At 35.7% G+C, this 27,156-nt stretch overlaps 1 protein-coding gene and 4 long non-coding RNA genes across 9 annotated transcripts in view; 3 read left to right on the forward strand and 2 right to left on the reverse strand.

Annotated features, from left to right (window-relative positions):
• The first annotated feature begins 5,327 nt into the window (after window positions 1-5,327).
• LOC126876851 (uncharacterized) lies at window positions 5,328-7,603 on the forward strand. The gene is made up of 4 exons (XR_007694562.1): window positions 5,328-5,372; window positions 5,643-6,422; window positions 6,718-6,840; window positions 7,331-7,603. It is a non-coding gene; the product is annotated as an uncharacterized LOC126876851 (long non-coding RNA).
• A 2,516-nt stretch (window positions 7,604-10,119) lies between these two features.
• LOC126876854 (uncharacterized) lies at window positions 10,120-13,653 on the forward strand. Its single transcript, XR_007694570.1, has 2 exons — window positions 10,120-12,426; window positions 12,501-13,653. It is a non-coding gene; the product is annotated as an uncharacterized LOC126876854 (long non-coding RNA).
• Window positions 13,654-14,203: 550 nt separating this feature from the next.
• Window positions 14,204-14,853, forward strand: LOC126876855 (uncharacterized). The gene is made up of 2 exons (XR_007694571.1): window positions 14,204-14,541; window positions 14,661-14,853. It is a non-coding gene; the product is annotated as an uncharacterized LOC126876855 (long non-coding RNA).
• A 561-nt stretch (window positions 14,854-15,414) lies between these two features.
• Window positions 15,415-18,032, reverse strand: LOC126876859 (uncharacterized). The gene is made up of 2 exons (XR_007694575.1): window positions 17,579-18,032; window positions 15,415-16,504 (listed from the first exon to the last, which is right to left on the reverse strand). It is a non-coding gene; the product is annotated as an uncharacterized LOC126876859 (long non-coding RNA).
• Window positions 18,033-22,321: 4,289 nt separating this feature from the next.
• The window catches only part of LOC126876843 (venom serine protease Bi-VSP-like), a 69,747-nt gene continuing 64,912 nt past the window's right edge, over window positions 22,322-27,156 (reverse strand). Inside the window, exons 2-10 of one of the 5 annotated variants that reach the window (XM_050639707.1) lie at window positions 26,188-26,385; window positions 25,854-25,949; window positions 25,628-25,782; window positions 25,245-25,299; window positions 23,803-24,547; window positions 23,495-23,590; window positions 23,140-23,418; window positions 22,796-23,064; window positions 22,322-22,712 (exon numbers count right to left, since the gene is read on the reverse strand). In XM_050639707.1, the coding sequence (XP_050495664.1) occupies window positions 24,519-24,547; window positions 25,245-25,299; window positions 25,628-25,782; window positions 25,854-25,949; window positions 26,188-26,385 (533 nt within the window). In that variant the 3' untranslated portion in view covers window positions 22,322-22,712; window positions 22,796-23,064; window positions 23,140-23,418; window positions 23,495-23,590; window positions 23,803-24,518. Of the gene's footprint in view, window positions 22,713-22,795; window positions 23,065-23,139; window positions 23,419-23,494; window positions 23,591-23,782; window positions 24,548-24,957; window positions 25,300-25,483; window positions 25,783-25,853; window positions 25,950-26,187; window positions 26,386-27,156 lie in introns of those variants that run through there. The other 4 variants (XM_050639705.1, XM_050639704.1, XM_050639706.1 and 1 more) reach the window with 4 other exon arrangements.

The raw sequence follows: 27,156 nt of genomic DNA on the forward strand, positions 1-27,156 counted from the left end.
AACATGAGAAAACAAAAAACACCTAAACAAACTTGCAAAGGAAATAAAAAACAAAATAAAAGTGCACAACAATAACGAATTCACAAAATTCATAGAGTCACTCTCTGCTCACGAGAACTCCAACTACTCCCTATGGAAAGCCACGAAAAAAGAAGAAACCAATAAAACTAGTCACAGCAATCAAGACGGCAGACAACACATGGGCAAGAAGCAACGAAGAGCAAGCTGAAGAATTTTCCAACCACCTTTGAAACATATTTATACCACATAATATCAACAACAGCAACCCCAAATGTCATACGGACGAGGATGCGTTTACCACTAGTACCTCAACTGACAACCACTATACCATACCTAAAACAACAGCACAAGAAATTAGAAACATAATCGAGAAAACAAAAAACAATAAAACACCACGAATCGACCTAATCAATGGTAAAATCTTGAAAAACCTTCCGCCAAAAGCGATAACACTAATGACAATAATATTCAATGCAATACTAAGAATCCAATACTTTCCTAAACTGTGGAAACTAGCACAGGACATAATGTTACCTAAACCAGGCAAAGAACCACACCAAACTGCATCTTACAGACCAATATCACTACTTCCTGTGTTTTCCAAAATACTAGAGGAAATAATATGCAACCGCATAAAACCAATAATATAGAAGGAAAAATTAATACCAGATCACCAATTTCGATTCAGAAACATACACTCCACTATAGAGCACATGCACAGGCTCATTAAAGAAATAATACTAGCATTAGAAAACAAACAATACTGTACAGCCCTCTCTATGGACATAGATAAAGCATTTGACAAAATAAACCACGAAAGCCTACTACAAACAATCAGAAAACAATTTCCGGAGCAAATATACCAATTAATAAAATCTTACTTAAGCAGCAGAACCTTCGTAATAAAAATCAAGGACACATACTCTGAAGTTAAAGACGTCAAGGCAGGGGTTCCGCGAGGAAGCGTCTTAGGATCAATACTATACACAAAACATACCAACAACTACCAATAGCAAAATACTGACACTCACGGACGACACAGCTGTACTAGTCAGGCACACTAACCCAGAAATAGCAGTCAAATTACTACAAGAACATATCACAAAAATAGAAAAGTGGCTGCAAGATAAACAAATAAAAGCAAACCCCGATAAATGCAACCATATTACACTCACACTGCGAAAACAGACACCATCAAGCATCCTACTGAACGGCACGCACATACCGCAAACAAGGCAAGTCAAATACCTAGGACTAGACCACCTAGAAACACAACTCACATGGAAACAGCATACTAAATCAATAATAGACAAAATACAGACAACAAGGAGACAAATGCATTGGCTAACAAGTCGAAAATCCAAATTAAGCATAGAAAATAAATTAAAAATATACAAAACGATCATAAATCCAATCTGGACGTACGGAATACCACTATGGGGGGTAGCGGCAATGAGCCATATAAACAAAATAGAGACAGTACAAGCTAAAATTCTTAGAACAATAGTAAACGCCCCATGGTACGTTAGAAACGAAGGCATACGGAAGGACCTGGGAATACCAATGGTCAAAGAGAAAATTAGCAGACACGCAGAAAAATACAAAGAAAGAATAGGAACACAGCCAAACTGGCTAGCTGCGGAAACGATCAACACCTCAAACATGGATAGAAGGCTGAAAGGGAAATACCTAGCAGACCTCACAAAGGACACAACCAAACAAACACGAAGATGGTATCCCACTGGGGGTAGCTACCCACATAATAATCTAACAGCTAAAAAATTCTACCAAATGTCCAAACTGGACAAATTGTGAATCTAATCTATAAAATAAAAAAAAACCTGTGATCTGAGTTTAGATCTCAGTTTAGAGTGATACATCTCCTAAAAGGATTAAGAGATTTTTTAACAAATTCCCAAAATAACAGTGAATTTTAGAACAAAGATAATGGAAATACATAAACATCTTGTTAATAACGACGTGGGTATACTGATAGGAACTAATATCTGCAGAATATATGAATGTCTTAAACATAACGTAATGCTAAAAAACGTTCTCTTTGTCCAACGACCTCTTGATTCCTATACAACCTCTCCTGGTTATCTTGCGCACGCGTAACATTCACGTACCGTTACATGCATTGCCATTCCATACTTTTCGTATCCTTTTTATACTGTTACTTGAATATAGAATTATATAAAAAATACAAGAGCACAAAGATATAGAAAATATAAAAATATAAAAATAAAAGATTACAAAACTGTCAAAATTACAGAAAATCAGATTAAACATTAGTACCTATATTCGTCCCAAGTGTTGCGTTGTGTGTTCTATTTCTTTTGTAGATTATTAGTAGTGGTTTAGTTTAGAATATAGATTATTTATATATTTATGTAGAGACATGCATGTTTCGTAATGTAGTTCTTATTTTATAACACTTTACCGGAATGTAGGCTAGTTTTAAGTATGTATCTTAGATTACTAATTTGATTTAATAATGTAGAATGCGCACACATATATATATGTTTCTGACAATGTAACTTTTATTTCTTTAATAATACAATATTGTATGTTTTATGTATTCGTTAGACTATTAGTTTTTGACTTCATATATACTTATATTTCATAAATTGATAATATTGTATTTGTTGCATAGTATTGGAAGTACTGTCTCTAATATTTACTAGTTTATTACATGTCTGGCATATATGTTTATACTTATATGTAACTCTCCAAGTTGATTGATTAAAATATATTTATATATACATGTATTCCTGGCGTTTCAATTATTTCCCCTTTTGTAGTTATTCTTATTTCCTGGTTTATTTGTTTGGTTCGTAACTCGTTCAATCCATTAACTGGTTCTATTTATTTTATTTTATACTGGTTGGATTTATATTATATTGAACCACAAGTTTTCAAATTGCAAGTCGGTTATTGGTAGGTTTATTTAGAGTTGTGTGTATATGTGTTTTGTTTATTGGTTGGATCTATTAGTCGCCCTCGTTTTGTTAATCCTTCCTTTAGTTTCGTAGCGCCGTGTGTTCGTTTGTGCATTCAAATCCTTATTCGCGCGTTTTGTATAGAATGGTTTTCTTGTTCTTGTTACGGCGCGTGCGGAGCGCGGGACGTGACACCCCCGCCCTTGGAGTTCAAATTTCCAAAGGAAATTTGACTGATGGTGTCTCTGAGTTCGCTCAAGGCGGACGTAGATGTCGTTGGTTGTTGAGTGACTACCGGTGTTATCGATATCCCTTGAGGTTGTGATGTTTGATCATCGATATTTCGTCTTCCTTTGAGGTATAGGAGCAGGTGGGTGACTGATCCGCATATTGCTCCTAATAGGGCGATTCCACATCCGTAAGTTTCACGTAACTGGTATCCGTATGTTTCGATCATTCGCGGAGAGACGCGATCGCGAGATATCACGTCAACGAGAGTTGTAAGTTCTCGTTACGATTAAACAATCGACGCCACGAACTGATCGATTCCCTTATTTCGATTATGATAATAAGGGTAGTTCAATGAAATTTCACAGAATTAACACAACTAAATTAATGTTTATTGCAACAACTTATTAACTAGAAAGATATAAATGGAACAACAAAAAGAAATGTGACTACGTAATGTGCGATATAAGATATGTGTTGACTGTTTGGCTTCTCGAAACGATCTGATTCTTTCTGGAAGGCGACCCCCACTACCTTCGAATCATGCCACATTCTTTTACGCCAGATAAAATAACGGCCACGAATCGACGTTTCTGGAGGTCGCCCTGCTTAATGAACCATGCGCTTGCCACTACAATGTTTGTTTTGCCGGGCAGCCGCGACGATCCGTCTGCGACATTATAGTGCCGCGACCGACAGTTAAGAATATGATATATGGCAAGCCGCATGGCGTAACACCGTATATGGCTATATCTATTATCGTCTTGATTAATTTAAACATTACGAGTATTCCAAATATTGCTGCACTGACAGTTCCAAATTCCATGAAACCAGTCCATAAGCTTGATACGGTATTTTTCGCTATTGTCGTTAATGTGTTTTCGTCCATCATTCCCAGGATGTTTACTGTTCCAGGGACGATTGTTTTTCCTGTCGCTCCTCTGGCCAATGTGTTCAAGACTGCAGATTTTTCTGCCGGGAACATGACGTGGTCCCGTAGTGCGTCGAGGTCTTTTTGGGTATATATTCCGCTCGTGGCGACGATGGTGCTGAATATCGCCACGTTTGGCGCACGTCCGGGCGGAGTTCCTGTGGTGTGATTCCCTTGCCAAACGGATAGCTCCGAGTAGCATTCTGTTGTATGTCGTACCTTTACTTGTACCGGAATGCATTCGACTATATGGACCGCTTCTCCTGTGATCAGAGCCATGTGTCCTGGGTTTTGGTTATGGTGTATGCAAATTCGTCGGGCGGTAAGTTTGCCAATCTTAAAGCGTTCTCTATTAGTTTCTTCTATGTGGTGCGTCTTTGTGTCGGTATATCATGGTATAATGTTTTCATTTGTCATTTTACTTTCGAGTTTATTAGAAATAAGAATAACCTTTTATTATTATTAATATATATATATATATATATATATATATATATATATATATATATATATATAGAAAAAGAAAATTTTTATATTTATATGTATTTTTTTCTCTTTTTTTTTCTTATTGTTAAAACCTTTGTTTTATTTTAGGTTTTACGTACATGTTATCAGTGAAAATAAATATTATTGTAATATCGTAGAATAAATTTGAATTAGAGATCGGTTGAAAATAGAAAAAACCGTGTACGTCGTCCTTCTGTGGTTCGTTTACATTTAAGAGCGCCTATGTGACTAAAGTCACCTAGTTCTTACAGAGATATGAGAAAAAACAATAAAGAACGCTAGAGCAGAAGGACGGTTTCGGGTTCAAGGAGCGATGACCGAGAGGTCAGAGTATGCGAGTCGAAAAGCGAGTGTGTTGCGAGAGTCAGAGCTAATTGAATCGTTGAAGAGTAGAGTCGTTAGAGGTTTCGAGTTGTCGAAGAGTAGAGTCGTTAGAGGTTTCGAGTTGTCGAAGAGTAGAGTCGTGAGAATTGATAGAGTTGTTAGAGAGAGAGAGAGTGTGTGTGTTAGATTCGTTGTGACGAGAGTGATCAAATAACTGTAAAGTTATTTGATATAGATACGAGTATTGCATTTAGTTCCGTTAAAAAAATATCGTTCTCTGTCCAATTTATATTTGTATATTCAATTTAATATTAATAAATTGTAAGTAATCGAAAAAAAAAATTTCTATCCTTATTTTCCGATATTACATTATGAATGCTACTTGGGTTATAATTATATACATATATGCATACGTATTGGTAAGTAGTATAGATGAGATTTGTTTTATTGTTATGAATATATAAGTATATATTATCAATAGGAATAGATATTACAAATATAGCTTGTCTTTGAATATATATATATGTGCGTGTAATGGTAAATATGACGGCTTATTTTTATGAGTCACTTGCATTATCAATGGAAGTGAGTGTTATAAATATCGCCTATTTTACAACATGCGTGTATATATATATTGGTAGATATAAGTGAGAATTATATGTATAGTTATAAATGTTGTTTGTTTACAGGTGGATAGCAAAAGTATTTGGTTTCGTGGGTGGCGTACAGGTGCCTTACAGTTCTACGGTGCGGATTGCTATTCCTTGGACTAAAAAAATTTCTTTCGAGATGAGTCAGATTATTGTAACGATCATGCATGGGAGGATTTTCTGCAGAGATTCAAAATGCTCTCTGGATTCCTCGTGAAACGTCTGGACAACACCTACATGTACTTCCTCCGTCGTTCAGAGAATGGTTGATGAATTCGCCATCCGTTCTGCACACACATACAAAAATAGTTAATGTATATATATATTATTTATTTTTATTTTTTTTTTTTTTATAAGTTTCGTTCGGACCTGTTCCTTTGTACGAAGACTGTATCCCTGTATATAATATAATATATATAATATGTTATGATTATGTTAGTTGTTATTTATTATATATATATTTTCCTTATCTCTCTCTTTTTTTGTTTGTTTTTTTTTTATTAGTACCTAACATTGCTATTATGATGCTGTATTACATTGCATTGGCTATTATTTGTATGTGCGACGAATTTTTCAACATGGCCGCTCGCGTGTCTCTTTGGTATGGCGTTGGTTTAATGTCAACAGTAACGTGTTGTTGAAATAGCTAATTAATTGTTAATCATTATAATTTTATTTAGTAGTGTTTTTGTAATATTGTTTTGTATTTCATGATATTGTCTGTGTCAATACCGTGTGCTACTTTAATGTGATAGCATGGATTGTATTGTTACCGAATTTCAATAGTCATTGTTTTGATTATACGTGACTTGCATTTATGTAAGTCTTGTTTAATTTAGTTAATGTTTTGTGTATTGTGTTACCAGTTATTTTCGTGTAGCATAACTTTATTCCTTTGCACCGAGTTCAGTCATGTCTTGTTGTTAATATTTAGTTAGTCTATCTTGATTAATTTCTAACCTATTTCTGTGTTTATTGACTTTTCTTATTTTCCCTATTAATTTATTATTGCTTGTACTTGCTATTTGTTATTATTTTATGAATGATATGAATTAGTTCCCTTATTAATGATTAAAATTTATTTGTTAGATTAACATTGTCTGTAATTCTTTAGATTCTGCTCTTTCGATGCTGCGTCACTTACCTGGATCGTTCCCACAACATCATCCGATTCTTTGATATGCCTTGGATACTTACTACGGCTGCCTTCAATCGTCTTATATCTGTGGTCATAAAGGTGGTGTTTAATTTATTTAATTCAATATGTGTATAATGCATTGTATGTGCGACCGCTATTGGGCATTACAAAATAACATAACAATACTACGTAGATTAATGCATAACAAAATATCCTTTTACTCCGGTTATATTTATTACTAACTCTCAATTAATCTATCTTGATTATTTTCTAACCGCTTTCTATACTTTATCAGCTATTTTATTTCTTCTTATTAACCTGCGAAATTCATGCATGTACACTTCCTTGTATAGTGATTAATTGTTCACGAGGTAGGTTGCACTTTCACTGTTTTAGTTATTCGTTGAACTAACACGTTTTACGTTCAAACGGTAATTGGAGCACTCGTAATAAACCTCTTCTTTTCAAGTTTCCGCTATCTGTGTTATTCAACGAACAGTGCCATGTTTCCACAGTATTGTTATAACATTTAGTACTGTTGTATTTTGCATTAAGGCAATTGAAGTTAATTTGTTCATTTATTTTTCAGCTGGCTGTTGTACATGGTGTTCCGTAAACAGGGAGCCATAACCTATTTTGCACGTAAACCTTCTCGTATGATGATTACTTGTTCACAAGGTAACTTTCACTTTCACTCTTTTAATTATTTATTGAATCAACACGTTTTATATTCAAACAATGATTGGAGTACACATGATAATTTTCTTTTTTTTCTTTTTAGGTGTTCGCTATCTGTATTATTCGACGAACAGTGTCACACCTCCTTTTGATTTATCCACAATATAGTTATAACATTTAGTAACCTTGTATTTTGCACTGAGACGATTGAAACTAATTTATTCACTTATTTTAGGTAGCTGTCGTACATTATGTACCACGAACAACGATCCATAACCTATACTTACACATACACTTTCTTGTATGTTGATCACTTGTTCACAAGGTAACTTTCACTTTTACTAGTTAATTATTCATTGAGTTAACACGTTTTATATTTAAACAATAATTGAAGCACATATAATAATTTTCCTTTTCTTTTCTTTTATGTTTTCGCTATCTGTGTCATTCGACGAACAGCACTACAACATACACTACTGCACTACGTTGCCCACTGAAATCACTTTATTCATTGTTTATTTCGATTATGCGCTAGTTTTAACTTGTTTAAGTGCACCGTTCGCGGAATCCCTTTTTTACTTCAATCTTGACGTTTTGGTTCTGCAAGATTTCTAGCACTTTGTGTGGTCCAGTATATTGATCGGAGAATTTTCCTTTACTAGGTTCTTTTAGTAAATATATCGAATCTCCTATTTTAAAATCTTGAGGGTTGATTCGTCGATCGTAATATTCCTTTGATCTTAGTTTGGATTTTATCAAATTTTCTCTTGCCATTCGTTGTACGGTGTAAATTTTATTGAACAGATCTTCGAGATATTCTGAGTATGTTGGTTCCATGTTCTCTTCGATTATTACTTCACCAGTAGGTTCTCTGGCTAGATGTCCAAAACTAATTCGTGCGGGGAGAATTTCGTTCCTTTCCTTCATTTTAGTTTTTATTTTGCGCCAAGACGCAAGTTTACTCACATCGATCCAATTATCCAATTGCTTGCTAATAGCATTCAAAATACAAATTTTTGAAAGTGTCGCAGCCATATTAACCCAAAAATATTTTGTATATAGTATAGTGTGATACCATCTATATTTTCCTGGGGGAATCATAAGATCAGCACTACCTACTATGTTACCTACGTCAAATATTAGATGTAGTAACCAATAAAGTATTTTTAATCCAATTATAATCCAATGGCTAGCGTATTCAAGTTTTTATATATATCTTCAACTGGTGATTCCCTATTTTCTCCCTTTTGATTTCTTTGGGCTCGTTGAATTTGCGTTTCTTCAGCTTGAAAATGTTTAGAATCCTTTTCCTTAGTTACCCTTTTTCCTTCTTTATTTACTTTATTCACAACACCTTTATTTTTCTCTACCTTTTCAGGATGAATAGTTTCATTGGAAGTGCTTATTATAATTAAATTATTATTTATTTGTATGGAACGTTTAGGAATATTTTTGGTAGATTTGGAATTATTCTTTGAATTTTTATTACAAACCTTTTTGCTTATAGATTCTGTTTTGGATTTAGGGATAGCTATATTTTTATTTTCTATAGTGTGATCTTCCTTGCAATTTAATGATTTGGCTTTGAGTTCGATAAAGTTTCCTTCTGATGGTTTTATAGAAGTTTTTGAGTGAGATACACTCGCTATCTCTTTTCCTATTATGGTTGAGACATTCACGAAATTCGTGGAGTCTTGCTTTTGTATCTTTGCCAAGTCGAACGTGGAGAGGCAATTCGCACTTCCCAGCGGGTCCAATATCTCTGTGATATTATGCAGTGGATAAGCATTGCCTGTCGTCTCGTCGTTCAATTTCCTAGTTTCTGCTTCGTCTGAAAGTTCTTTGGCACTAATATTATTTATCTTGTTTGGTAACTCAGGAAATTTCTCACTCATGATCCTGTCTATGGCACCGTGCGTCCTCTTATTATTTAACGTGACATTATCCCTTATCACAGCAACGGAATGGTGTTTGCATTGAAAAGTTGATTGGTTGAAATGATCAGCATCTCTCTTTTGATTTAGATCTCTATCGAGGTATTTATTTATGCATTTTTCTTCCCAAATTATTGCTCTTGCTTCTTTTCTAACATTTTCTTCTATTCCCGGGTTGTTTAGATGTTTCCGCGACGGCGGAACGTCCAAGGATTGGTATCCTGCTATCTTTACTCGTAAATACACCTCGTTTGGAAGCCCCTTAACGAAAGCTTCCCTCGTGTCTCGATCTATCCTATCTTGAAATACGGTGCCGTACTCGTACCTTTCCCCGTTCGTTATCGCCAGTCTGAGATCTTTGACGCGTCCTATGTAGTCCAAAATATCTTCTCCTGGTCGTTGAAATATTGTAGCTAATTCCCCTTTATATTCGTTAACCGTTTTTCCCGGACCGAACATATCTTTTAATTTATTCCCGAAATCGTTTAAACTTATTACTTCTGTGTCTTCTATGGCGAGAAATGCGTGTCCGCGAAGCTTATTCGTTAATAATTTTACTAACTGAGATTCTTGATGCCTAGGAACCATGTTTCGTGCGCGCTCGCATGCTCTTAAAAATCGAAATACCGAGGGTCGATGTCCGTCGAACACTGGTACTGTCTCTATTGCATCTTTTAACTTAATTGGTTGGGGATTAACTTCTATCGGTATTGTCGCTTGGGAAATTATCGGCGATGATACGGGTGTCTTGATTTCTTTTTTTGCTTTAAGTTTTTCCGACAACATCAAGATCATGTCTTTGTCCAACGATTCTAATTTAGTCGACATTATTTCTTAGGTATATATTTTATCGATAATCGTAACAACTTTAATTTTTTGTGGAGCGAATCGAACCGTTTAAACCAACTTTAATCCTCCGTGAAGCGGATCCCACCGCTGCCACCAAAAATTTAAATCTCTAATGTTACGTATCAATTTGTTTGTTTAAATCGATCAAATCTTAAGTTTAAATTTTACTAAAAAATTTCTTTTTTCGTTTGAGTTTGAATTTAATCTGAAGGGAAATAAATTGAATTGATATTATTGTGTATGTAATACTGATTTAGATTTCTAATTAATACGGTAGTTGCTGCCACCAGAAATAGTCTAAGGACTATTTCAAAATATTTTATTTTTTATTATTTTTTTTCGTTTAATGGGTAGCGTTAACTGACGCTTAATGCAACTGCTAAACGATTTCCACTTTTCGGCTAACCTGCTATGTGCAGGGATATTGGCACGGGAGAGGATTAAAGCTGGGAACAATAAATATTTGTCCTCGTTAAACGGATTTTTATTTGAATGTAGAATTGCTTAGATTATTACCTTTATATATATTTTATTAGCCGGATATATATATTTTAGCGTTGCTGGATTGGATAGGAATGTGAGATTTTTCGTTGTTTTATATAAATTTATTTTTACGTTTGACTTCTTCTTCTCTTTTAATTTCGCTGTAGTAGTTTGCCGTTAGAACCGAAACTCAATTCATTTACTACGATGGATTCTGTTACCATGATTTTCTTGCCTTTTGAGTTTAATAATCGAGGATGATTCTAACGATCCTCTCTGTGTGGGACTCGTGTGATTTCGCAAGCCTTGCCCAAAGACGGGTAATATTTTACCAACAGTGGGAGGAGGAATGCGAAGATCGATGGGTGTTTTCGATAATCGAAAACACCGTTTGCACAAGCCAACACAGCGAACGATCCTTTGGTTAAATTTTCGAAGGGAAATTGTTCTGCTATTTCTCTCTTACAATCGCATGCAATGATGGCAAGAATATCGGTTAATAGCAATGCCGGTATTGCTCTTAATTTTCGATTGACCCCGACGATGTATTTAATGGTCCTCTCTGTGCGGGACTTGTGTGATTTCGCAAGCCTTGCCCAAAAACGGACAATATTTTGCCAACAATGGGAGGAGGAATGCGAAGATCAGTGGGTGTTTCAGTAGCTGAAAATACCGTTCGCACAAGCCGACACAGCGGACAACTCCTTTGTTTAAAGTTTAAACAATGATTCTATCTTCAAAACCGTTCACGAAAATAAAACGAGATCGATGATAGGAAGTTCTAATTCGATTCTCGAGGGCAACGAGATTATCAGAGAAGAAGGAAATTTTCAAAATTAATTTTCTTACCTTGAGGAGTAGGTGCTGTCTGGTGCCATTACCTCAGCTGCTCCGGTGGTCGTCGAAGTTTTTGTTGGGTTTATTACTTGAACTCGAATATAGTTTACTATCAACTTTTACTTTATTTATCTATTTCGATACAGACTGAACAATTTACTAACTGGATTAATACCGCAATTACAATGCGCATTTCTGTCTAAGCGATGAAATGAGGACTTCAAAGATAAAATCTTTCTTTTACTTAGTCGCGGTTCTCTTTTCTTGACCGAAAAACTAAAGACCCCGAAACGCAAAATACTATACAAAATTTCTAAACGCAATGATGAGCGCAATAACGAACGTAGTAACAATGAACACAAAATATAATGAGCACAAGAATAATGAACGGTAATAACAATGATCACTATAATAATGAACGCAAGGATAATAAACGTAATACGAATGATCCGTAATAACAATGGACACAAAATATAATGAGCGTAATAAGAATGTTCACCAGAATAATAATGAGCGCTGCTCTATGTTGCTTCGCTTATTTATAATGCCATCCCCCACGGGGTGGTGGTCCACTGGGGGTACGCTTCCGTGGGAATCGGGATGTTGCAGTTTGGGTTTCTTGGAATCGTACGTGACAAAATGTAAATTCCGTATTTCGACTTAGTTTTTATCGGTCCTGTGCTTCTGCTGAGCTAGCGTCTAGGAGGCTTGAAGCATTCCATGCTGATCTAGTATTTTCCGCGAGAAACTTCTATGTTTTGTACCGTGGGAATTACCCGTGTTTCTTCGGCGCGTGCAAGGGCCGGCGGCTGCAGCATCATTATCACCTCGATGTTTGCTCGGGCAACACGCGCAATTCCGCTGCTCTCCCACAACAAGGACCTCCTTCTTCGAGTTATTTTTCGTAAGTTTGGATATTCGCATATTATGGTTGTTTTTGCGATTTTAATGTTTTTTCCTTTTTTGTTGTTTCCCTAGGCTTCGGTGATCGTCGTTCGGACAATGTTTGCGGAGGCATTTCCATCAGAGGTTCCTTATTATTATTATTTTTTAGATGTATTTTGTTTTATATACGATATATATATATATATATATATATGTCGGAACGAACATTAGAATTAGGGTTAGGGGCGTGAAACGAATCTTCGTTTGGGTTACACGTTGTCGTTATGCAATAGAGAAGACATTGACTAGTGCAAATACGATTATTATAGAACCGGACAAGTAACCGCGGTAGTTAGGTACTCGAGAAACTAATGACAATGATCCTAGGTTCAATAACGAATCCGCGGTCGACGGGATGATAGATGAACGTACTCACAAAATCTAAGTCGGACGCGTAATATTCACTGATCGTAAAGAGTTACTCCTTTCATCAGTGAGATCACGAGCGAGAATGCCTTTCCCGTCCCGATGATGCCACAGAGGAAAACTATAATGGGGTGTGTCTAAGGACACGAGATCATCGGATTCGTCGAGAAAAGCCTTCGTTCAGAAAGTAAGGGAAATTGGCGTTGCTGCTAATTGGTCAATTTCCATATCGGTGGTTAGAAAAAGATGCTAGCCGCCCTCGAGGGAAAGTTGCTAGTGGGAGACGCCGCTCGTTGAAAAATATGTTTCCCCTATCTTCCCGTAGTTGGGACAAAGACTGTTTGTCTGTTTGAAGGACTTTAGTTAACTAAACCTTAAGATTTATAACGGGCCCTCGGGCTAGCCGAACATGTACTGCGGAGACGCATCGACATCTGGCAATCATCTTACTCGAAGAATAGGGTCTGCGTGTGGCGAGCCACGGGACAGAAACCGTTGGAATGTTTATTGTCGCGTGTCGCCACGAATATTTCTTTTAAGGAGAGCTATAGAATTACTCGATACCTGTTGTTAGGCAAAGCGTTCATCCCTTGACCGCGGCTACGTTGGGCGACAGACTGTCACCTCGAGCCAAAGCTCACCGTCACTAATCTCGAACAATTACAATCGGATTGAATAACTACAATAGTTTAGTTACAGTTATAGTAGACTTTAGATTGCAATGTTGCGGGGCTATCCAAAGGTTCCGGTGTCCTTTCATCTCCGACATATAGATATACATGTATATGTGACGAAATATACTAAAGCAATATTGACCCTTTGTCGCTGAAAGTATCAAACTACAAAACTTCCTTTCAAATTTTCAGAATAAGGAAATCAGGATCATGATAAATAATTGGAACATAATTAAAAATAATATATCTTCTCTATAAGATAATGAATACATTGGTTCATTTAATTTTTATGGATATTCAAACGCTTCTGTGAAATAAAACGTCAAGATTATAGAGTATAAAATTCATAGCTATGAAATAACTAAAACTCTGATGTATTATTAAAAATATACGTTAGGTTGTATGTAGTGATACATACAAAGATTACATGTACAAACCCATAATTAACACAATGCTACCGCAACCATTCTGCAATCTACCTTGCCCAAAACACTCCTCCAGTTACCTCCAAACTCTTCAATTCTCTCCACCTAACCACCCACAAACCATTCACAAACATGCAATTCTCGACAAAAGAAGAACTTATCGTCAGTTGTCCTTAACATCTCGTTCATTCATTTGGTCCCTATCCCCCTATTTCCTCCCACTGCGATGATCGCACTACATTTTTCCACGTCTCTATTCTATTCTCTGGATGATCTGAACTGGTATAGTTTATGTCGTTGATGATAATAATTCCTCCACGACTCAGCAACAAGAGCTACTCTGGGTGATGAGCTTAATGGTGCTGTTGCGGCTATTTTAATTTTTCAACAAGGATCCAAATGGCGCCGTTGACGAAATTCTTTCATTATAAACGTCAACGATCAACATCAGCCATCAGGGAACGAAGAAGGTACGCTGTAACGTGTCTGAGTAATTATACCTCGAGGAGTACATACAGTTATGTAATGAAGATTCGTATGTGAGTGTTTGTTTTCTTATTTCTTTTCCCTTTGTTTCATTTGAATGGATTTTTGTACTCAAAGAGCGAGGTAAGATTACGTCAGATACGTTTTTACATATGCTAAAAAAATGGAAAATGATGATGATGAATCAATGACACGTAGAAAATTATAATCTATTGTATTGCTGTTATCTAATGGTGTTGTAGTTGACTGTATGGTGGATGTATCTAATGGTGTTGTAGTTGACTGTATGTTGTTCAATATTGCTATGAAACTCTTCTGATTCATTGTCACTTATACGAAGGATGGAAGTATACGAAATTGATAAAATTATTAATAATATTTACGAAGAGAAAGTAAACTGTTGGATATATGACAAAATAATTCTATTTTAAATAAGAGACTGGTCAGAGTGGTTATTTTGTTTACAAAATCAAACGAACTTAATGAATGTAATGGTAAGGAAGTAACTATAAGTGGCTGTTAAACTATTTTTATGCTTGAAAAGTAATTCGCAAAGTAATGTAAAGCAGTACTACTGAGTTGTACATAACCTCTTTCAGAATTTGTTCTTAACCTCTTGCTTCATAACTTCCTTAATTATACTCTTCAAACTTATTGACTACTTCGATGTTGTTACGAACAGAAACTGATAAAATATTAATCTTAAATATAGATTGAAATGAAAGCTTGTCAGGTAAATATATATATATATATATATATGTGTACTACTTACTCAAACTATGGATCACATAACCTATACAAAAAAAAAAAAAAAAATTATTGTACACTATAAAGCAAGAGGTTAAATCTTTAATCTGTTAAGAATTAAATTTTTTATTGTAACTGCGAAAATTATAAAAGTACCAAGCGAAGCAAGTACGGAATATATGCGGAATATGAATCGCTCAACGAACCAAAGAGCGGCTCAGTGACAAAATTAGTAAAGTAAAGACCACAAATATTACAACATTATATTCTACCACAAAATAATTCTCTATACAAAAAAGGTACACAACGAATCGATTTTTCACAACGATAAGAGTCAACAGAACCAATCAAGACCAGGCGAGACTCTCATAAGACAACGATATCAGAGGAATCAAATCAGCGACTTCAATCTATGTTACAGAGTATAGTTATCAAGAAAAATTGCTCTTTTCATGAAAAGTATGGTAATGATACTCTTATAATACATTGTATATCTGGCAGTCGGGTGTGCCCGTGGCCATCGGAAATGTAAAGACGACGCTTTTAGAAAGTGATAGCGCCATCGCGTTTTAAAAACGCGTTAGAAGAAGGACGGTTTCGCTATCCAAGGCGAATCGAAAAGTGTGCGTGTTGCGAGAATCGGAGTTGATCGAGACGTCGAAGCATAGAATCGTTAGAATTGAGTTGCGAGTGTTGTCGAGTGTTAGAGTTGCTAGTGAGAGAGAGAGAGTGAGAGGGAGAGAGAGAGAGAGTTACCAAATAGTTGTCAAGTTATTTGTTGTAAATACGAGCGTTGCATTTAGTTTTCCTGTTAATCAAACATCGTTTCTCTGTCTAACTAATATCTGTATTTTCAATCCATTATTAATAAATTATAATTAATCGAACAAAATTACACCTTTAATATATTCCGATATTACATTACCGTGATGTAATATTTATCATGCTTATTTTGTACGTAAAACGAATCGTTGGAATATTCCCGAAGCTAACGAAGCATTTCCCAAAAGTTAAACCGAAGAAATTAACGCGAATAGTTAAGTGAAATTTTTCCATTAACTTGCTGACCAACCGGCAAATAAAAAATCATAAAAATTGTTTCAATGTGTTGAGGTCACGCATAACTTCTTTTTTCATTGACGATTACCAAACAGGTAAAATTTCGAAATTGTACGAAGGCCACGTGACCAGATCGTATTGGAATTTGAAGTGCATGGAAAAAGACAACTCGAAGTACAAACCTTGAGCTGTACTACTCGAAGTACAAACGTGAACTAATGGATGCAGAAAAGCAATTAACGCCAAACATCCGAACAGCATCTTGGAGCCCGTCATTGTTCTGAAATAAAAGAAGTGACGAATTAAAAAGACGCAGGACTAATAATAATAAAGGAAACTTAGTTCGTATTATAAATTGAATTTACATCAGAAAAGAAGCACGATCAAGCGAAACAGATCGTAGAAATGACAAATATCATCGATATACGTTTCAGTGTAATTTCACTTTTGAAAATTATTTAGTTTAATACGATCGTATTCATCGCTCTGAAACTTTCATTGTGCTGCAATTTGTGCTGCGTCTTTTTAATTTCTCTATCTTTCTGTGTTTTCGGAAAAATTACTTGAAAGATTAAGAATTGCTTGCCTTATTTTATTTTCGATTAGTTAGGATTTGATTATTCCAGGTAAGGTTTATTATTTATAACAGGTTTTATCACTTGTTTATTATTTAGGAGTTTGTTATTTTAGGATTAGTACCTTTTAGGATTTTTTATCCTTCGAGTTTCTGTTTCAGATATCTAGGTCTATTTCAAGATGTTTTATTACATTAGGATTATTTATTCGATTAAGATAATTTAAGAGTTTCACAATGTACAAAGAAATAATCGCGTGAAATTTAGATTTATGCTTTAAACGTATTAAACACGCGGTAATTTCAATGTCTGTAGCCTCGAACGTGTTCTGATTAGTTGTGTCATTGTCTGTGACATTGAAATCACAAAAATCCATTGCAAGTGTGCTGTCATGCAATGTGGATGTAATTGGGTTTTTTGGGGTTAGGTTGGGGTTAGGTTGTATCATCTGATTTGTACAATACTATTTTAACGCAAGGACAGGAAAGTTATTATATATTTCCCGTCCATTATTTGAATCGTTGTGAAGTGTAACGAATTATATTCGATTCGAGGAGATGTTAATGAATTACCCATTTCATATGTAATTACATGGAAATAAAAATCATTGCAAAAATAATTGATCTAATGACAACGGAATTTCCAATATTTTTTTGTTTCGTCACGTCTTTTTCATAATATATCTTTTATAGGTACGTGATTTATTAATCGTTCGAATGGAAATAATTATTCGTATAATATTCAAACGATTCTAGCCATAAAATAAATTAAAACGATACCTGTAATGCAATCTGCGTATGACGTCAACCTCGATCTATGCTTATACAAGAAATTTTATCAATCAATGACTAGATATACAATAATCAAGTATTATAAAATTTCCTGAAAACCTTTAGGTGTTAATATTAAGGTGTTAATATCTTTAATATTTGCAAGTTATTGTTTAGCGCTAATTAGTTAGAATGTAACAAGTGGTGTACCAGAATTGAGATAATTAAGCCACACGAACAATCTTATTTAGATCTTTTTAATTTTTTAATTCTCTTTTGCTCTAATACTTCGTAAAATTAATCTTCATTAGCTACTACACTTCATAGAATAACAAGAGATAATTTTTCTTATATAACGTTTCATTCATAAAATCTATCATTAAAGTATATCTTCATAAAAATATCATTCCATACTAACGGTATATTTGGTGTCATACGAGATAACAGTTACCAGTGATGACATATGTAATATCGGAAAATAAGGATAGAAATTTTTTTTTCGATTACTTACAATTTATTAATATTAAATTGAATATACAAATATAAATTGGACAGAGAACGATATTTAACGGAAACTAAATGCAATACTCGTATCTATATCAAATAACTTTACAGTTATTTGACCACTCTCGTCACAACGAATCTAACACACACACTCTCTCTCTCTCTAACAACTCTATCAATTCTCACGACTCTACTCTTCAACGACTCGAAAACTCTAACGACTCTACTCTTCGACGACTCAATTAGCTCTAACGACTCTACTCTTCAACGACTCAATTCGCTCTGACTCTCGCAACACACTCGCTTTTCGACTCGCATACTCTGACCTCCCGGTCGTCCGCCCTTGAAACACGAAACCGTCTTTCTGCTCTAACGTTGTTTCTTGTTTTTCTCATATCTCTGTAAGAACTAGGTGACTTTAGTCACATAGGCGCTCTTAAATGTAAACGAACCACAGAAGGACGACGTACACGGTTTTTTCTATTTTCTACCGATCTCTAATTCAAATCTATTCTACGATATTACACTCGGCCTTTCCTGACAATCACATCTGCCCTCAGATGTGCTCATCATCGCTGCTCGCACTTACATCACTATCGTTAACATTCCACCACTTCATGTGATCGGCTGCCGTGATCGTGCTGCTCTCGCTGCACTACGTATCGGTCATTTCGCGGGACCTTTACTTTTAGTTAAGGAACTTCGGATGCAGCTTTAGTCGGGGACCGCCCTGCGTCCTGTATGCTGTCGCCTTCTTGCGTCTCTTGTTATACGCCCACTTGTCTCGGGCTTGGATCTTCTCGATCCGTCTCTTTGCGTCTGCACGCAACTGATCTCGTTCCTCTTGGAACACCACGGTCTGTTCGTCCTCGATGCTACTGCTCCTCTTTCGCTCTTCCTCTATCTTCCTCTCCGCTGTTTGTTTACCCATTTCACTCTTATCAGGGGCTTCGATCGTCGTGGCAGCACCGTGACGTTTTCGTAGGCTCGGTTCGTACATGGAAGACGTTAACAACTTACCATCTACCGAGACTATGATCTCTTCTTTTTCAAAGGTCTTCACGTTCATCGTGTTCTCGACAATCCCATCGTCGTCCTCGTCACCGACATCCTCTGTATATCGAATCTTCGTATCGATATTATTGGAGGGATTCCGCACGTGCAACTTCCCTTGTCTTTTCGTTCGCCTTGCATTGACTCTCTTCGAGTCTATCCGAAAACTTGAAACAACCCTCACACCCGCAACGCTATCCTTCTCAGTAAATTCGCAAATATCATCAACAACATCCTGTTGCTGTTTAGCCAGATTCTTCCTCCTCGTGATGTTCGCTAAGTCCTCCTGCTGGCCGCAAGAATCCGACGAGGACACCATCTCGTGGTCCACTTTACCAATCACCACGTATCTCGTCACTATTCTCCGTTCCTCCGACACTTGCTGTACAGCCGCCCGATACTTCTTCAAAACTTCTGCCAACTCTTCTTTATTTTCTTCCAATTGCGACAGTAGCTCAGTTCGTTCGCGACTAGCTACATTAACACGATCTTCTGCTTCGGAACGTTGCCGCAGTGCTTCCTGCAACGAAGCCTGCGTCTCATTCAGTTCTTGCTCCAGTGTCTGTTTCGCTTTAACTGCAACTGCTCTAGCGCATTCTGCATCTTCTAACTGGTTCTTCAGCTGTGCTACTTCCTCCTCCGTTTTGCTACCAAATGTTAACTCCTCAAGCTCTTGGCCCAATGTCCGCAATCTTTCTTCCTTCAATTCGATTTCCAACCTTGCGTCACTAAGGTTCTGTTCTATGGTAAACTTCTCCGCGATCGCGATTTCTTTTTCTCTAGCTAATCTTTTACGTTGCGCTTTCTCTTGCCGCAGATCGTTCATTAGATTCTGAGTTTCTGAATCAAATTTGCGCTGTTTCTTTTCCAGAAGATTATTCCTAGCTGTTTGTTCTTCCAACAGTAGTCTCAAGTCGTGCATCTCGCCATTCAGACTTTGCACGCGTCGTTTCCATTGTCCAACAACCTGACGTTGTTCCTCGACCTCTTCGTAAGCATCAGCTAATTTCTTCTCCAATTGCTTCTTAAATCCAACCAGTTGCTCAAGATCATCCTCATGTTGCTGGGCACTTACTACATTTTCAAATTCATTCCTCAACGCTCTCTTTAGCTTTGCCCAGGACTTCGCGCATCGCTCTTGTCGTACGAAGGCCTGAGCGGAGCCTGTGAGTAATTTCTTAGCATAGGTCACCATGTGGGCGTCTGACCAACCACACACTTCTGCCATTTCCTCGAAGTCTTCCACCCACTGATTTACATTCAGCAGATCATCCCCGCTGAAATTCTCTAATGAGTCTTCTACGTCTTTAAGACTCAACATCGAACCGACGCATACCTTCTGGTGATACTTATCGCGGTCCTGATACACCGCTCGCGTGCCTCTCCTGTATTCTCGCGCGCCTTGTTTGTCGTCCTCGCCTTTACTTTCGTCGGAGCTCTCTTCTTCCGACGATACATCATCTCCTTCTAGGGCCGCCTGTAGCCGCGCGCGTAATTCGGATTTTCTTCCTGTTACCTTCAACCCCAAGCTAGCGAGACGCGCTCTCAGCTCTTTCGTCCTCAGCTTCTCGAGGTCTTCAACGTTCGCCATTTTATTCTATTCTTTTTCTTCTCCCGCACAAATAGCTCCGCTAAAAGGTGTCGTTTTCTGTCCTATTCGATCCCGGACGAGCCCCCACATGTAATATCGGAAAATAAGGATAGAAATTTTTTTTTCGATTACTTACAATTTATTAATATTAAATTGAATATACAAATATAAATTGGACAGAGAACGATATTTAACGGAAACTAAATGCAATACTCGTATCTATATCAAATAACTTTACAGTTATTTGACCACTCTCGTCACAACGAATCTAACACACACACTCTCTCTCTCTCTAACAACTCTATCAATTCTCACGACTCTACTCTTCAACGACTCGAAAACTCTAACGACTCTACTCTTCGACGACTCAATTAGCTCTAACGACTCTACTCTTCAACGACTCAATTCGCTCTGACTCTCGCAACACACTCGCTTTTCGACTCGCATACTCTGACCTCCCGGTCGTCCGCCCTTGAAACACGAAACCGTCTTTCTGCTCTAACGTTGTTTCTTGTTTTTCTCATATCTCTGTAAGAACTAGGTGACTTTAGTCACATAGGCGCTCTTAAATGTAAACGAACCACAGAAGGACGACGTACACGGTTTTTTCTATTTTCAACCGATCTCTAATTCAAATCTATTCTACGATATTACACATATGTAACTTTATAAAGATATCTCGTTTTATTATATATTAAAAGAATGTACTCATTGCTGCTATATTTCAGATGAAAAAAAGGAGGCAACGATTTTACAGTAAAATCGTTCGTTTACAACTGATTCATTTACATTTCATGATAATACTGTGCATTCTGAATATGCTATGATTTGGTTTAAAATAATAAATAGTCCATTCTTGCATACTATTGCTCCAGCTTTACTTGTATTTTCGATATTGGTATAAATAGAAAGACAATTAATGTCGTTCGAGTCTATTTTCGGATCATTTATATTACGTTTAATCCATATAGTTATTATATGAGACATAGTATCGTAAAATTTGGAAGAATAAAACGTTCGTACAGGAAGTACATTTTATAAGAACTCCAACAAATCTGCGTGTGCACCTAAGATACAAACTGATAGTGATTGTTCATAAGTTTATATACATTATCTAATGTCAATCGAAGGTATCAATTCTTTTTCTCCATAAGAGTACTTTTTCATTTATATGTGTTCAAAAATACATGTGTTCAACCGTGAAGCATATGTCACCTACAACGAAAAAGAGTTTTCCTATACTTAATATTTCCTTTATATACCTATGAAAAGTCTATTCTTCGCGTAGTATGAAATTATGAATAAATCTGGAATATTGTTCAATCTGAAAAGAAAAATAACTTATTGACATCATTCATTGATACGAGATTCAGAATGTTTGTTTTGTCTTGCAGAAAAAGAAGGCAGCCCTCCCTTTCTTTTAATGTGAAATAGAAAGCGAAAATTTGAAAACAGATTTTTTGGAAATTTACTTGCAAATATCGTTTTCAATATCGTGATTTTCTTCCCAATGGTACTGTACTTTCAAATTTTCCAGTATCCCTCTAAAAACAAAAAGTCGAACCTCGTTATTATTAACGCAGGCATTACAAGGAAGAGAAGTATTAGAAAGCAGCTCCTTTTTATTATGGATTTCTTTATAATCATGTAAATAAGAAATTCCGGAAATTTTTTCCTCAAGAATTTAATTCTTGTGTTTTGATTGATAATTATTACACTGCATACTAACTTTTCGCATACTGTTCGCGTCTAACAATTTCCTAATAATAACTACTTCAAAATTACATATGTTCTTGCACGAATTCAAAAGTACGTATGATACAATTATTATTTATCAAAAAATTCCAAGTTAGTAACTTTCTTTTCAAATGGCAAATAACATATACTTTGACTTACCTGTAAGTTTTTGTTCCTAATCATCATTTCCTCTTATAGAACACATCATTATTGTTCTCATAATTACTACCAGTGTCATAGATATTGTAGTGGCTACAACTGAATTAATAGAAAATGATAAATAACTGTGTATAACACTAACACATAACTGTGTATAACAATGACACATAACTTTTACTTACATATCAGTCGATACGGGATTACTGTGATATCCTGTTGATGTTTCTTAAGGCACTTGATTAGGTGCGATACGGTATCATTCCTTATGGTATACTGTAGATAAGTATTTTAGAAAATAACAAGAATAAATCTAAATTATTCAGAGGTTCCAGTTTCGGCTTAGACATAAATACAGGACCATTTGCAAAGAAGAAAGGGTGCGTTTCTACAGCCTCGTTATAGTAACCATGAATACCAATCTCTGAATTACTGGTTACTAAACATAAATATCCTATAAAATTTAATATATTTCTTTAATTTTTAATACATACATGAGTTAGTAGTTCTAAATTATGAATCATCCTACCTGTGATATTACACTTTTCCTTATAATATCATCACTCAAGTGAACAACATTAAGATCATGTAAACCATGTCATCCTATCTTACTGTGAAGATACTTAGTTATGTTATCTAACATTATAAAAATATCATCAAATTCAAGTCCTTTTATTCACATCACATGGCCACGACGATCTGGTTCTTCGTTATATAATGTTCTAAAATTTGTCGTATATATAGGATGTACAAACCGTGATATCAAGGTATCAGTTCTTCCTTCCCAAGGGACAGTTTCATTAAAATTCTGATAGAATTAAAAATTAATTATTAATATTCTAACAATCATATATGTTAAATACATTATAGTCAACGATATATACCTGAGCGAATGTAGGGGTGATTCCTTGATAATTATAAATGTCATCAGCCCACATCATTGTGCCACTTCTTTGTACTCCAGCCTCTAGATTAACAGCCTAAACAAACATACGAAATTTTATAGAAGCTGTACAAAATATAGTATATATGCGCAATATTGAAGCGTTCAAGGGGATATAAAGGTAATGTACATCACATACACGTGTACTCTCATGCAACAAAATACAATTAGATTTAATAGTATAAGCTCTTTTATTCATCATAATAGATTGGAAATTTAAGTGTCTTACGAGGGTGAGTAAAAAGTTACCCGCTCTGTCGGTGTAGAATTTATTTTAAGCAATTGTCAAAAAAGACATACATCATTTTTTGACATAATCACTCAATTTCTGTATACACTTTGTCCATTTGCCGAAGGACCTTCGTATTTTCTCATTAAAAAATGTTTTGGGCTGAGCTGCGAACCACGAATGCATCGTCGTCTTCACCTTTTCATCAGCTTTTTCGGCATCCATCTCGCACAAACTTTTTAAAACCCAAATCTGTCGTGCACTATTGCATAAGCAGAGCCGTGGCTGATTTGCAAATGATTTGCCACATTATCCAGTGTCACTCGCCTATTCCATAGAGCATAAGTTCATGAACACGTTCAATGTTGTCAACGTGGATGTGGACGGGCGTCCACCTGTTTTTTCATAACACTTGTGCGATCTTCTTTGAACCTTTGTGCCCATTCAAACACACTTCGTGACAAAACACTTTCTCCATAATGTGCATTAAATCTTTGATAAATATAGGCATCAAACATAACCTCCGACCACAAGAAACGAATCACAGCATTCTGCACTGTTTTCCTGCAAATCACCATTGCAAAGCGCCATTACTCGCGCAACGGTCACAAACGAATTGACGTAACACAAAGAAACCTGCGCAGCAGCACTGAACAGATATTGACGTCATACGAAGAGTGCAGATGGATCAATACGGTCGACAGAAGTTTTAACTATCTGGAGTGCGGATAAATTTTTACTGAGAGTCGTATAGGAATCTATAATCTGTAAGTACACTTTTGGCTGAATGGAAATTTCTCTTACATATAGTCAAAAATGCAGAAACAGTGTATTGAATTGGAAAGTGATAAAAAATAAGTGAAGTTTCGAGGTTGCATGTGATTGCATGAGTACACAGGACGTTTTTAGCGAATAAAAAGTAATTTTGAAAGACACGAGACTTATCGTGTATTTTATGCACTCTCTGTGTCCGAATTTCCAGAAGCTCTCTATCTTATGAAGCGTTTTAGATTAGCCGGAAAATTTTGTACGTACATACAAAAAGTATACGATCTAAGTGGAATATTCCATTATTCTCTTGATACAACAGAAACGAAATTTACAGAACTTCTCAGAAAGTTGGTTTATTATTACCAAATTAATAGAATTAATATACGTTTATCATCTTTACATACCTAAGTCGTGGAGGTTTATCGTGCGTAAAAAATTAGTGTCGTTTCAAAGTTACATTTCGTACATTTTAAGCCTATAATTTGTAACGTACAAAACAATGTAAATTTGAGCTGTTTCTTATCTCCACAATAAGAAAATCCAACTTTACGTTTTTTACACAATGATATTTATGGAACAGTAATATCATATTATTGCATCGCTTGGAGAATGAAGTCAAGGTACGATGTGACCCTAGTGTAAACGCTGGGATACCCAGCTGTGCCGCACTTATAAGCATAAGACACAATACCTATTAAATACGAGGTTAATTCATGTTGTATCAGCAGTGGTCCGCCGCGGTCAGCCTGAAAGGATCGTTAAATTTTTAATCAAAGATACTGAAATATATCGATCGAATTGTATTAAAATTATACTTATATACAGTAATAATCTTCTATTGATTTGTGTATTGAAATACTCCAATTTATAACGTACATGTTATATGTATTTTGAGCAAAACTAAGATTAGGAGGAAATTAGATTAAATACCATAACGAGGTGTGAGAAGTGGGCAAAACTATTAAATTGTGTTTATCTATTATTTTTAATGTTTAAGACGTCGATTTGATGTTAATTCGAATTGACGTGTCTTCAGATACCGTATAGTTTGTAGTAACTCTGTAACTTAATTACCGTACAAGAATCCTTTCCACCCTGAGCACGTTCGGCGCATATTATACCATCAGTGACATCAGGTGCATTAGGAAATTTGGAATAAGCTATTTTGCATTCGGCGTTCTTAATCACTGGCATTTGTACTTCCATTAATGCATTACGTCGTGGTCGTCCTACGAAGAAAATAAGAAAGATATTTAAGACTGGAACTGTTTAATTTTATTATAAAATTGATATCACTTACTATATCTTAATGCTCCCCATCCAGCAACAAGGGGGTTATAGCCGACGAAGTTGCTCTTTCGCAGGAGCTCTTTCGTACAAATGGGATATACGTACCCTGAAAAATAAAAAAATAAATGAAAATGCAGGAAACGAATGACCAAAAGTATGAGAAAGAATTGTACACGCTTTATGACACAATATATGTGTACAGTAAGAAATTTCAGGATATGATACTTCAGTAATACTCAATAGCATATATATATATATATATATATATATATATATATATATATATATATATATATATATATATATATATATATATATATATATATATATATTTGAGGACTTACTCGAAAATGGCACCTCCTCCACCAATCTAAGAATGGCAATATTATGATTGTGTATGTTTTCTATTCCATCCATATGTGCACAATGTGCTGCGGTCAAAACATGCCTAGCCGATATCAGGGAACCTCCGCACTTCCATAGTGGTTTGTCTGGGTTTCGGGGATTACGAAAACCTAATGCAACGATCCATGGCCAAGCGCCTAAAATGCAATAGTCATAGTTGTGAATATACATAATTTTTTCTCACATAACGAGTAACAACGATTATTACCTATTCGATATTCGATCATACAGCAGACGATAAGTACATACGTACAAATACTCTGAAATAGAGATTTGATAAAGACAGAAATTAAATTTTTATTCCAGTGGAATACAAATTATTAAATAATTCTATATAATTTCTATTTGAACTATACTGAACTATAAAGTTCAAACGTGTAATTTCTGCCCTAACAGTTTTTGATCTCTATCCATATTATTACTCCTATATCAATTTTTTATTTCGAGCAAAAAGATACTCTTCCTAACATGAAGTAAAAGAAAGAAATAATTCAAGTTAATAAGTAAAGTTACTACCGATAAAATCATAGCATTATTATTTAGTCTAATTGAAATGTACATTGATGTGCTGTTTAATGCCTTTAAAGTTCATTCTTTGCAGTAAATGGCTTATTATTAATCGGAAAGAAAGACATAAAACGTACCAAGTTCAGCTGGTTTACCATCGACCACCACCCTGGTATGAGAGACGTTGCTAAAACCACAGTATGGTGGTCGCAAAGCCTTATACTTATACACAGTTTTTATTAAAATTTCTCTCTTCTCTTTGTTTGGATCGTTCGGACAGCAAACGATCGTAACATTGCCCTGGTATCTGCACACTGATCGTCTATAAAAATCGGTGGCTGTACGGTACTGTATCTGCCATATTTCTTGCAGAGGTTTACATTTTCTGTAGTCAAGGCACC

This window comes from Bombus huntii, unplaced genomic scaffold (genome assembly GCF_024542735.1).
Source record: "Bombus huntii isolate Logan2020A unplaced genomic scaffold, iyBomHunt1.1 ctg00000100.1, whole genome shotgun sequence".
NCBI classification, from domain to species: Eukaryota; Metazoa; Arthropoda; class Insecta; order Hymenoptera; family Apidae; genus Bombus; species Bombus huntii.